General features: G+C 44.4%; 1 protein-coding gene across 1 annotated transcript in view; it reads left to right on the top strand.

Annotated features, from left to right (window-relative positions):
* Positions 1 to 11,400, top strand: part of Wipf3 (WAS/WASL interacting protein family member 3) — an 88,479-nt gene extending 77,079 nt beyond the window's left edge. Inside the window, exons 8-9 of the mRNA XM_078039911.1 lie at positions 5,068 to 5,144; positions 9,297 to 11,400. Coding sequence (XP_077896037.1) covers positions 5,068 to 5,144; positions 9,297 to 9,320 — 101 coding nt within the window. The 3' untranslated portion in view covers positions 9,321 to 11,400. The remainder of the gene's footprint in view (positions 1 to 5,067; positions 5,145 to 9,296) is intronic.
* The last annotated feature ends 2,210 nt before the right edge of the window (positions 11,401 to 13,610 follow it).

Below are 13,610 nucleotides of genomic sequence, written 5' to 3'. Positions count from 1 at the left end.
GAGAGTAATAATTTCTGCCTTTCTAGTGGGTGGTTGGGCAGGATCCTCTGCCCCAGCGAGCTTTTCTCAGCTACTCCTGATAGTTACTGTCAACCACAGCCCTTCATAAACTGTCTTCCAGCCTCCTACTCCTTCACCACAACTTCTGCCTTTCCTGGGCATTTCTTTATTTCTCTAAATCTGCAGCTGGGGCTATAGCTCAGCTGGTAGAGCGCTTGCCTCGCATGCACAGGCCATGGGTTCAATCCCCAGCACCACACAAATAAACAAAAGTGGGCAGGAGTTCTGGGGATGTAGCTCAGTGGTAAAGCACCATACCCAGTACCCCCCCCCAAAAAAGAAAAAAAGTATACATCTAAATCTGCAAAGGTGCTTTGATATCTGTAAAATCTGTCCCTTGATCTACTCTGTCCCTGAGCCTTCTCTGCTCCTCTTAGAGCCAGCAGTGTCTCCCTGTGTCACTTCCTCTCCTCCTGTTCTCTCTCCTGCTGAGTCCTCTCAGTCCTTCTCCCCTCCCTGCTATGGCAAGAGATGCAATCAAGGCCACCAGTGGACCTCCCCCTTGCCAAATCCCATGTTCAGAGGCATCAGGGTAGTGTACAACCCCTTCTTCCAAAGCTCTTCTCCCAATAAGATTTTCTAACAGCTCTCCCTCTCCTTTCTCCTTCCCCTGAACTCTGATGGCTCCTCCAATATATGTTTTTTTAATACCCCAAACCTCAGAATCACCCTCCACTTCTTTCTCTTCTCCCACATTCAACTTAGCAGTAAACTCTAGGACATCTTCCAGTGAAATGAATCTAGAATCTGATCCCTCTCACCTCTTCTTCCACCCCAACCCTGGCCTAAGCCACTGGCATTTCTTTCCCACATTACCTCAGGAATCTGCTAACAGGCTTCCCACTGTAGCACAAGTGATGTGTCTAAAGCCCCAGCCCAACCAAGCTGCCCTCTGCCCCAGAGCCTCCAGTAAATTCTCATCTTGCTCCAAATCAACGAGAAGTTTTTATCATGGTTCATAAGACCTACATGAACTCTCCCTCTCCTCTTGAACCACTCTCCTCCCACCTCACTTTGCTCTAACACCACCTCAATTTCTAGAACATTCAAAGCACAATTCTGCCTCTGGGTTCTTTGCACCTGCTTTTCCTTAGGTATGAGACATTTTCCTCAGATAGCCACAGACTCATTCTCTACTTCCTCTGGATCAAATGGTACCTGTCTATCAGCTCAGCCTGCCAAAACAAAATACCATAGACTGGATGGCTTAACAGATGTATATTTTCTCACAGTCTAGAAGCTGAAAAGATTAGGTGCCAACTGATTCAGTTTCCTGCTTTGACAGAGGAAACTCTGTCAAAGAGTTTGAGAGCCACCTTCTCACTGTACTGACATGGCAAAGAGGAAGAACCATTTTCTACTATGAGGGCACTGATCCCATCAGGGGACCCACCCACATGACCTCATCTAACCCTGATCACCTCCCAAAAGCACATCTGCCAATACCATCACACTGGTATTGAGATTTCCACATGTGAATTTGAGAAGGGAGGACACAGTTCAGTCCACAGCAGTGCCTTATCAGACAATCCTTGACTGATGTAAAATAGTAGGTCTCTCTGGCCCATCACTTTTTATTCTCTTCACACTGTTTGTTAATAGTCTTCAAGGTATTTATTGCCTGCTGACATGTGATGTGTTTTCCTGCCCCTTGTCTATCTTCCCCCGTACAGGGTAAGACCTGAATGGCAGAGAAGGCACCAATTTTATGCACTGGCCCATCTCCAGCTCTCAGAATGGAGTCAGGCATGCACTCAGTAAATACTTGTTGAATAAAAAGGCTCACTCATATATACATTGCTCGACTATTTACAGAATTAAAAAATTGGAAATATCACAAATCTCCATCAATGGAGTTTAAAAAATTAAAGCAGAGCCACAAGATGGAACACCAGGAAAACATTAAAACAATGTTACTAAATATTTAGCACACTGAGAAAACATCAACACCATCTTGAATGAATAAAATAATACCAAAAAAGTACACAAAAAATAAATACGATCTATTTTTTTGTTGTTGTTGTTGTTCCGGGATTAAACTCAAAGATGCTTAACCACTGAGCCATATCCCCAGTCCCCCCCCCTTTTTTTTTTTTATTTTGAGACAAGGTCTCTCTGAGTTGCTTAGGGCCTCACTAAATTGCTATGGCTTTGAACTTGGGATCCTCCTGCCTCAGCCTCCCGAACTACTGGGATTACCATTGTGTGGCTCTGCGTCCTGCTTATGATTTAAATTTAAAAATAAAATAAAATTAACTTGTATGTTGATGGAGAAAAAGAGAATTTGATCAAATAGAGGAAGAGACTAGAAATACACCAAAATATGAAGTGATTGTCACTCAGTGCTTGTCTGTGTTGTCTAAATTCTTTTGATAAATGAATACTGCTTTCAGTAATCATTGAAACTTTTAGATTGCAAATTTTTGGGAGAGAGAAGATTAGCCCACCCATAGATCCATGTACCTGTGCAGGAAGGGAGGCATGTGGCATGTAGGGTGACCTCTCTTAGCTTGGGCTTAGTCCAGAGGAGATGTGCTCAAAGGGATGATGAGTCTCCTGTGCCCACCAGTTCTATGATAGCAGTGACAGTAGGGAAGGAGAGAAAAGGCCAGATGGAAGGTTTAGATCCAATGGAACCTGTCATTCCCTTCACTTAGAGATTACAAGAAGGCCCTTTGGTGCCATCTGGCTTCATGTACAGCTGGAGAAACCAAGGCAGAGTACAGTGGCCTGCCTCTGCTGCCCTGTCAGGGCTAGTTCAGGTCTCTGCTCCACATCCAGAGTGATCTTTGCATCTCGGCATGCTACCTCCTCTCTTTCCTGCCACGGTAGACTGAGGTTAGGCAGACCATTGGCCCTGCACTGATGGTTAGGTCTGCTCCTCACACGAGTCTGCCTTTCCCAAGCCCACCTTCCCAGCTCCCAGGAATTGCACTCCAAGGCTGGTAGAAGAGTCTCCAGGAGACCCTGCCTTAATGGCCAGCCAAGTTTCTAAATCTTTTCTGGACACTCTCCAAGTCCTACATATCTATTCTCATGTCACTTGGTTACAGAATGAATTTTTTTCCCCCTAACATGAAAATGTGGCTATGGCTGGAGAAAGATATAAGGCGAGCTTGGTTTGCACATGAAGAAAAACAAGGCTGAAAGCCAACTTGGCCCTGGGTCCTGCTCTATCAGCCCTGGCACATTCCTCTTTCAACCTCACAGTGCAGAGGAGTGTGCACCAGGACTGCTGCTCCCAGTGTTCCTCAGGGCCACAGCTGCATTAGCAGGGAAGCAGAGCCCTCAGTTTGCAGGAGATCGCAGCAAAGACAGCAGCGTTCACTCCGTGGGCTCTGCCAGTGCAGTAGGGGCTGGATGGAGATAGGGAAGAGATGTAAAAAGATTTTTACTCTGAGCTCTAGTACCGAAAGTTTGAAAACTGTAGTTTGGATGAATATGAAATACCTTTCCATGGGGAATAGCCGGTGTGATGGACCGTTTCCGCAGAACGGCCCCACTTGATGAATTCCAGAAGGTTCTAGTGACATTTTATAAGGGGAAATCCCTTCGAAGCCATTTTTAAATCCAAAGCACTCTGTCTAACCCTGATGATGTCCCGGCCACTCACTTCTGGCACCAGTGAAATATCTCTTGCGCTAAGGCCAGAGTTGTCTTTTCTATTTTATGGAGAACTCACTCATTCTCCTTTAACCTCTTTGCTCTTGTTTCCAGGCATCTGTATCAAAAGTAGGGAGAGCTGTTTACCTGGGGAAGCCTGTTTTATTATCTAATGGTCTTCAAATGGCTAGATGTTGGCCCCCAGGGACCAGTCAGCCATGTATAGAGTCAGGTTTGAGTTAACAACTGGGCATGGGCCTGGGGTGTGACTGGCACCTAGTAACAGAGAGACCAGTTCTGCTGTTAAATGTCCTACAGCACAGAGGACGGCCTCACCACAAAGAATCGTAGAGGCCAAAATGTTAATAAAGCCTGGATTGTGAAACCCAGACCTAGAAGATTTTTCTGTAGTGGACAGGAGTTTCTGAGATTTAAAAATAGTCATTCCCAAGGCTGTCTTCTCACAGGGAATCAGATCAGGGGCTGTTAGTGCCTTTTTACTTTTACTCAAACTGGCTCAAAAATCTGAGATTCCCTGCATCATTTGCTCCAAAATATCTTTATTCTAGACCCAGTGCACTCATTAGTTAAAAAAAAAAATTTTAATGAAAGTTACAGTGCCCATTTATTAATGTTTTGTTAAGTTTCAGAGACCTTCTGAGTGATAGTTCATTTTTAAAACTGTACCATAAAAGTTGTCCCAATGGTTTATATATGCTCATGGTAGAAAACTTCAGAGGTACTTATTCCCAGGAATTTTTTAAAAATAATAATTCTACTCAAGAGAAAACATTTTCATTTATTGTGTTTTTAGTGAATTTTAAAAATAATCGAGACTGTTCTATTTCATACAATTTAGTTCCTCCAAATCAAGACTGTTTTAAAAGACAGCTGCTTCTTACTCCATTATATGATACTGAACTCTAGATTACCTAGAACCTTTGGTTGAACACAGGTTATTATCAGTTTTTCAATATCATAAATAATTTGTGATCATTGTTTCTTTATTTCATGCTGTTTTTTAAGTAGCACAGCAACCTGGACTGTCCTGGGGACTTTGGGACATGGGTCTAACTGACCCTGGCATGGTGCCTGGTACACTGTAGAGGGGTGTAGCTGAAGGGTGTGGTGAGCCATGAGTCAGGAAGCGCTAACAAGCTTAAAGATGATGGGCCTCACAAGATGGCTGTCCTTGCAGCATGGACATGAGGACCCTGTGTCTGTGGTCTGTGGCTTTAAGGGTGGGGCGGAAGCACAGTCCAGGGCCAGGAGCCCAGGTTTCCAGGCTCACCTTGCCCTGGGTTCCTTTCTGGTATGGAAGTGCTGGCTGAGCGGGTTTCTTGGTGGAGTGGGCCCAACCTTCCGTGGTCCAATCAATGGTGAGATCTTCCTTGTTTCTCTCAGGTCGCACACCTGGTCCCTGGCTCCAGACCGAGGCAGCAGGACAGAGCCCGGATGACATCAAAGGCAGAAATGCTCAGGTAACATAGCCCTCAAGGAGATTCTCCTGGGGAGCACGGAAATACTCAGCAGCTGGGCAGCCTTCCTCAGACTCGTTTTCTTCATGGAAAGCCATTTTGGCGTGGCTTTGTTTCAAGCCAGAATGGAACACTTAGAATTCAAGAGCTGAAACATGGAAGGCCCCCCCCAGAATCACTACCACATGCAGAAGCAAGTTGAGCCACTCAGAACCCACTTTGGACTCATTCTGCTGTCATCACCCCAGTCCCTGCCCATTCTTCCCTGAGTAGGATAGTTTGAGAAGCCTGTGAAAAACCCTGTAGCATTTCTAAAATCTAATTCAGTGTTCTCTCTCACCTGTAGAATCCGTGGCTCCTTTTGGTGCCCTTAGAGCTTTTTCCTCCATCGATATTATAATTGATTTTGGCCAGATTGACTCACAAGCCAAGTCCTTTGGCTATAGGAAATTGACAAGGCCAAGAGGGAGACCACACGGGTGCTTCTGTGCTAAGACAGTCTTGGAAGAAATGCCCTTGCTCTCACCCCATGCAATTAGAAGTGTCTCCTAACCTGGGCAGAGGTGACATCTCCCATTGGACATAATAGAGTCTCACGTTTAAAAGTCCTTTGTTTCTTTGAAAATATGTACAGTCCTACTCTGGCCCTCATCCTGTTTCAGGGTTCTGTGTGACAGACAACGGGCTGGCTTGCTGGTACACTGGGCCATCCCACAGAGGGTGGAATGTGAAGGAAAGTGACCTAAGAAGGAAGGGCCTTGATTCCCAAAAGCCAGGGTAGTCCCTGGGACAGGCGGTAGGTACTTCCTCTGGCAAACAAGCATTTCCCTTCTCTAACCTCAGCTAACCCAGGAATAGCAATATCCATTCTCAGATGATCATAGGTTCAAAACAGGTATACAACTGTAGTTAAAGAAGCATATGCACATAAAAAAGAAAGAAGAGAGGAAGAATATGCACAGAATTGTTACTAGATGGAGGGGATTCTGAGAGGATGATGGGAGGATCTGTCTCCCCACCTGAACAACAATTGCACTGGCAAAACCCATCTGATGGATTTTGTATGGAACTCTGTGTAGAACTCTGGGGTCCATTGAAGGCTTGCAAGATCCAGGGGATGCTTGGAGAATAAATCAGAATTGATTTTAGGTGATTTCAGCTTGTACCAGTAGCTGCTGAGCATCCCCCAACCAGCCCCATGGCAGGCAGCTATGCATGTGTTCTTGGAGTAACTTGCACACAGTTTGGGGGAGCCAAGAAGGGCAAAGGGGAAAAAAATATCCCCATCCTCCACACGTTGGGGATCTGGGCTTTAATTGCCCACTGCTGCTTTTGAAAGTGTGGGTGCAGGTAAAGAGGTGGCATCCCCCCTGCACCTCTTCCCACCACTGCAGGTCTCTCTCCTTCTGGCTGAAGCAACCTCCAGGAGAATTTTTTTTCTTCTCTTCATTTTACTGTTTCTACTTTTGGAAGCCAAACGTTAAAGACCAAGCTGTTTGAAAGCAACTTCCTATGTAGGGGAAATTAGGAAGTAACCACGTATGTTCGAGAGAAAAGGCATAGGCTCCAGAAAGACCAGAGAAGACCTTAAATTTACACCCCAAGCTGATTCTTGGCATAGAGATAACATACAAAAAATAAGATAAAAATAGATAGAATAAAATTAAAATGATAACAAATACTTCTAGCAAATTCTGAGGAAGGAAGAGGATCTGCTTTCTAGTGTTACGGCATTGTTTGATTCAGATATCATTCCCAACAACAAAAAAGAAAATCACAAATTACACAAAGAAGTAGAAGAGTGAAGACCATTCAACAACAACAACAACAACAGTATCTTTGAAAAAGGATTGATGGCAGATCTATTAGACAAAGAGTTTAAAACAGCAGTCTTAAAAATGTTCATGCTGGGCATGGTGGCACGTCCCTGTAATCCCAACAACTTGGGAGGCTAAAATGGGAGGAGAGCAAGTTCGAAGCCAGCCTCAGCAACTTAGTGATGCTCTAAGCAGCTTAGTGAGAACCTGTCTCAAAACAAAACAAAACAAAAATTTAAAAAGGGTTAGGGATGTAGCTCAGTGGTAAAATGCCCCTAGATTCAATCCCCCCTACAGAAAGTAAGTAAATAAATAAATAAATGGCAACTGTCTTTTTTTTTTTTTAATAGTAGATGGACACAATACCTTTATTTTATTTTTATGTGGTGCTGAGGATCGAACCCAGGGCCTCACACATACTAGGCAAGTGCTCTACCCTGAGCTCCAGCCCCAGCCCCAAAGGCAACTGTCTTAAAGTTGCTCAAAAAAGTAAAGGAAGATGTGGATAAATTCAAGCAAATGATGTATGAACAAAATGGAAATATCAGTAAAGAGAAAGAAAACATAGAAATTCTGAAGCTGAAAAAATACAACCGAAATGAAAAATTCACTAGAGAAAATGAAAGGCAGAGTTGAGCCAGCAGAAAAACAGAATCAGTGAACTAGAAGAAAAGACAGTCAAAATTATTAAGTCTGAAGACCAGAAGGAAAAAAACATTAAAAATGAACAGAGCCTGTCAGAGCTATGGGACACCATCAGGTGTTTTCAGGGAGATGAGAGGGGCACAGAAAGAATATTTGAAGAAACTTCACAAATTTGATTAGAGGCATGAATAAAAACATTCAAAAATCTCAGTAAACTCTAAGTAAGATGAACACAAAGAGACTAACATCAAGGCACGCTATAACAAAACTTCTGAAGAACAGAGGATCTCAAAAGCAACAAGAGAATCGATTTGTCACATACCAGGTATCCTCAGGAAGGTTATTGGCAGATGTCTCATCAGAACTTTGGAGAGGACAAGTAAGCTAATATATTGAAAGTATTAAAAAGAAAAAAAAAACTGTCAACCTAGAATCCTATATTTGGCAAAACTGTCCTTTAGAAGTGAGGAAGAAATTAAGACATTCACATATAACAAAAGCTGAGGGAGTCTGTGCTCCCTCGCCTGCCCCGTGTCTCTGGCTTCCAGGAATCTCATGCCTTCCGTCTCGGATCACCTTCCTGCACATTCCATGCAGCCCTGCAAAATGGTCCAGTGTAGACACTGCCCGTAGAAGAGGATCACTGCTTTTTACTTTCTTCCTAGTATACTTCTATAATTTCTACAAGGAATGTATTGCTCTTGTGATCAGCAAAATAGAATCATCATCATAATTATAGTCTCATATTTATATGGCTCTTTATAGTTTTTAGTTGGTTTGTATATGTTATCTCATTTGATCCTTTTAATCACCCTGTGATCAAACTGGAGAGAAACTTTTAATGCCATTTTTTTTTTTTCAGTGCTGGGGATTAAACCCAGGGACTCACCTATGCTAAGCAAGTCCCTGACCACTGAGCTACACTCCCAGCCCCAATGTCATTTATACAAAAGAGAAAACTAGACTCCAGAGGCTGATGGGTTTGTCGAAGGTCACATGCCCAGATCTTCTGACCTTCCTCTGGTGCTCCTAACACTATATATCACTGAGAAGAGCCTTCCTCACCATCAACAGGGCAAGGCTAGGTAGGACATTATGCAGGATCTGGTCTCTAGCCTCATGATAGGCACAAATCTAAATCACCCCAGACTGATGCTTTTTGTCTCTGCCCGTGACAGTCCAGTCAAGGATGGATTAAAAGTCTCATTGGACATCCCACCAAGATCTCTGGAGATCATTTTCAATCATTTTCACTGCAGTAAGACACAAAGCAGCATCCAGAGAAAACCAGTGGGCTCTGGCCAGCACACAGTCCCTGGGGAGTGCTCTCTCCTTCATGGATGCTGGGCTGGAAGTCTGAGGGTCTGACTTCCTTTCCCCCTTTTCCCTTGCCCTGACCTGGTGTCTCTAGCATGTTCTTGGCTTTTCCTGAACTTCCTGCACAGTCAACTGCTGGTTCTTGGTCTCTTCTAAATGTTCAGAAGTCAGAATTTTAGGTTGCCACACATCAACTTCATGCCCCATCTGGTTTGCCACCATGACCCTGTGGGTAAAAAAAAACTCTCCTTACACATGAGAGGACCATTTCCCAGCCTTGGTGGTCCTGTGTGAATGAGGAAAGGCTGTGTTTCCCACCCTTGGGTGCAGTGAGTCTTCTAACCCCACCTGGTAATCTTCTGTCATGTTTCCACAGTTATCTCTAAAGACACTCCGGTGAGAAGACGGATGAAGCCAAGGTCCAGGGGTTCCATGTCACAGGATGAACGTGTCAGGCCCCACCATACTCAAGCTGTATTCAGTCAACATACAGGCTCTGAAAGGAGCGCTTATTTATTGTAAATACGTGGTTTGCACGGGCTTTAAAGCAACATTTTACTCCACTTTATTTCAATAATATTTTTAAAGACAACCACCATTTTTCCATTATTTAAAATGTATCTTGGCATTTGTCTGTACAGACAGAGCCCTACCCCACTCCATTGTGTCTATCCTGTGACTGTAAATATGCTTGCGGGCTGGCCCTTCCTAGATTCTGAACCATTTTTAGAGCATCCTTAGTTTGTAGGTGGTCCCAAAGTCCTAAGTAGTCACAAAAGCTTCTTATTGGCATGACTTTATATTCTCATTGCACCAACTGCAAAATCAAACCAAATAATGCCTTATAAATGATGCAGCTCAGAGGAAGTAGTGTGTGCCCATACCCCGACGGTGCCGCGCAGCCTCCGGGGAGTGAGATGCCATGTCTCACTTCCATTTTGCAGTACAGGGATGTCTTTTTGCTGCCTAATGTAAATATACCGCAGTGTAAAGGCAGGAGTGGGCTCAGCCCCTCCAGTGCCTTCCACAGGGCCCTTTTGTAACTGAATTATCCTACAAGTAGCCAATGCTCTTACTGTTTACAGTGCTCCTAGTGCCCGTGTCTCCGTCACTTCCCTCCTGTCCCTCTAAGTTCCCAGCTCCATCCTGGTAGTCCAGGTGAAGTCACCTTTATGAGATTTTGGTATTTATTTTTTCCTTTAGGAAAAAAAAAAAACAACATACACTAGTTCTGATTATCATGAACTGCTAATTCTATCCCAGAAGTCTCCTAATCTCCCAAAGAGGTTGCAGAGATTTCCATGGAAAATATGAGAAACGTGTAGAACAAAATGTCTGAAGAAATATAGGCCTCAAATACCTGGCAACAGCCCCACCCTGAGAATCTGGGAACCACCCATAGGCCACACCCAGCCCCCTTCCCAGCTGAGGGAAGATGTCACAGGCCCACAGCTTCCCCTTCCCCTGTGATGGGCACCTGGGGGCGGGTGCACATTCAGCTCCCTGATGATGCAGAGTCCAGCTGGGCTGGAGCTGCCCCTTACCTTTTCCTTGAGCCAGCAAGGGCATGGAAGTGGACAGGGAACGCTGACACGGATAAAGGATAGAGACTAGGAGGAAACAGACTGAGATCCCTGAGGAAATTGGAGAGGGAGAAGAGGAGGATAGCAGAAAACAAGTTTGCTTTGGAACAACCCACTCATGCCCTCGAACCTTGAGGATGCGGGACAGTGAGCCACAGTGAGCCGGGTTTGGCCAACGTGACTGCAGACCCCTCGCTGTGGTCTGGAGCCAATCAAGCTGGTGTCCTGCCTCGGTGTGTGCTTGCTCATTTCAGATGGGAGAAACTGAGTCAGCGTCAAGTATGCATCTCTGGGGGCACGACTCAGGCCAAATCGTAACAGCTAAAATCAGTGGGAAAGAAGCGTTCGTAGGCCTTTTGCATTATTGATTTATTGTATTGGTTCTGGAAGTTTTCCAAGAAGTCCAGGATTTCATGTGGGGGACAGTATCCACTCTGCCTTCCTTCCGGTTGCATAAAATATTTACAAGAGCTTTAATTTGCATAATGGAGAAGGCCCTAGACATAGGCAGTTCCACTTTGGAGTGGACTGCCGGCCCTGGTGAGGCATTCAGAAGTTCTGCTGGGATAGAAAATTTATAATACAACCATCCAAGAACAGAGGGAAGGAAGGAGCAGAAACCAAAAAATGGCAAATAGGGAGCAACCTCAGGAATCTGGCATCACGTGTGTCCTCAAGACCTGTCACTGAACGCGCACTCTCCAAGCTTGGGCAGTGTACAGGCTGAGCCCCTGGACCATGGACTCATCAGAGAGGCGTCCCTGCCACCTCCCACATCTTCACTGACCCTGTTGTCTGTGACTCTCCCCCTGTTTCACCTGTATTTTATATTTATTGATGCCTTCCTCTGCAGATTCATTTCTTTGTACCTAATAAACTAACTTTAATAAGTGGAAATGCTTCTGAGGTCATTTCCTAGTGAAAACCCATCTATGGTCACCAGTACTGATCTAAGCCAATTTTTTAATGGTAACATATTTATGTGATACTGTGTGATATTTTGATACGTACAATGTGTAATGATCAAATTTGAGTACCAAGGCCAAACATTTTGGGGGGGCACCAGGGATTGAACTCAGGAGCAGTCAACCACTGAGCCACGTCCCCAGCCCTATTTTATATTTTAAGACAGGGCCTCACTGAGTTGCTTAGCTTTTGCTGAGGCTGGCTTTGAACTTGCAACCCTCCTACTCCAACCTCCCAAATAGCTGGGATTACAGGCATGCACCACCGTGCCTGGGAAAGCCAAGAATTAGAAGTTTAAGGATTGGAAGGGCTTCTGAGAAGGCCACATCAAAATGGATGTTTACATGGACCTCGTGCTTGCTATCATATACAGTGATGGAAACAGAGCCTTTCTTCTTGGAGCTAATTTACTGAGTGTTTGGTTAAACCAAGCCTAGGGATTGGGGGCTACTTTTCAGGTGTGTTTTTAAAAGTATCTAAAATTAGCCAAGTGTGGTGATACACACCTGTAATCCCAGCAACTGGGGAGCTAAGGCAGAAGGATCCCAAGTTCAAGGCCAGCCTCATCAACTTAGTGAGGCTCTAAGCAACTCAGCAAGACCCTGTCTCAAAATTAAAAAATAAAAAGGCTGGGGATGTAGCTCAGTGGTCAAGTGCTCCTGGGTTAAATCCCCAGTACCTAATAATAATAATAATAATAATAATAATGCAGATGGGCAGAGTGTATTGTTCATAAATTCTGCTAAATTATGTTAAAATGGAAAAAAACTTTCAGCCTAAAACGCACTTGGACTCCCACTTCCTTAATTCAGCAAACTCCTCCAAAGAGCCTCCTGTGTGAAGCAAAACCATCTCCGTCTTCATTAAGAGTGTTTTAGGTAGACTCTGAAGCCTGCTCTGGGGGAGATGTGGCTTATCTGCCAGGTGAGCTGGCTCAGAATGACAGCTTAGAAAACACACACAGATTTGAGTCTCTATCATCTCGTATGAGTTTCGGAAAGTAAATTACTTGGCCTGTGCTTTAGTTGCATTACATGGATGTGTACCTGGGCATATAGAGATGAAGTCACATGAGCAGGCCCTGACCCTTTGGTCACTTCAGTCAGGCAAGGGCATACCCCACCCTCTGAGGAGCCACCAGTTTGCGTATTTCATGCTCAGTCACAAACAAGGCTCTGCTGGCTGCATCCCAGTTGCTCCCTTTAGTCGCTGGCTGAGCTGCTGGGACCACGCTTCGCTAGCTGTGCTGTGGGATAACAAAGCAGGAGGGGTAATTAAAATTCATAGATGTTCCAAAAATAAATCTCATCTAGAAACTAATTTGAAAGCTAGCTACTACATGCTTTGCATCCTAATGAGTTAAAGAGCTGACTTTTTTTTTTTTTCCTGCTGCCATATTGATGGAGGTACCAATAAGCTCTTTTGTGACCAAAAAAGGCCAGTTTGAGTGGGGAAGAAGAGCAAGGGCCCAGCATAATCTACAAAGTAGGTGATGAATTCTAAAGCCCAGGCAGGTGGTAAAGGAGCTGAGCTGTACGTTGAAGGACCTTCACACGGAGGCACTTCTTAGGAAATTAAGAATGGGAGAAGTGAGAGGAACAACTTCATGAGAAGAGCTCTAGATTCCAGAAGCTCTTCCAGGAGTTCCAGATTTTCTTCCAGAATTTCTAGGAGTTGCAGAATCTTAGGCTGTGCCCTAGAAGGCTTGGCATCTTTCATGAACCCATTCTGTCATGGGTTGAATTATGTCCCCACAAAATTGATATATAGAAGTCCTTACCTCCAGTATATCTCAGGATGGTACCTTATTTGGAAATAGGATCACTGAAGATATAATTGTTTTAAATGAAGTCATACTGAAGTGGGCCCTAAGTTCAATAGGGCTGGTTTTCTTATAAAAAGAGAAAATTGGGCATTGCCATACACACGGGGATAATGTGGTAGAAGAGGAAAGCAGAGGTTGGGATGATGCTAAAGATTTCCAGCAAAGCATTAGAAGCTGGTCAGGAGACATGGAACAGATTGCCTCTCACAGTCCTCAGATGGAACCAACCCCACAGACACTATGATCTTGCACATCACATCTAGGCTCCAAAGCCATGGAACAATAAATTTCTCCTGCTTATACCATCCAGTCTGTG

The sequence above is a fragment of the Ictidomys tridecemlineatus genome, chromosome 2 (genome assembly GCF_052094955.1).
Source record: "Ictidomys tridecemlineatus isolate mIctTri1 chromosome 2, mIctTri1.hap1, whole genome shotgun sequence".
Lineage (NCBI taxonomy): Eukaryota > Metazoa > Chordata > Mammalia > Rodentia > Sciuridae > Ictidomys > Ictidomys tridecemlineatus.
Note: the sequence above shows the minus strand (reverse complement) of the source record. Positions and strands in the feature narration are given on the sequence as shown.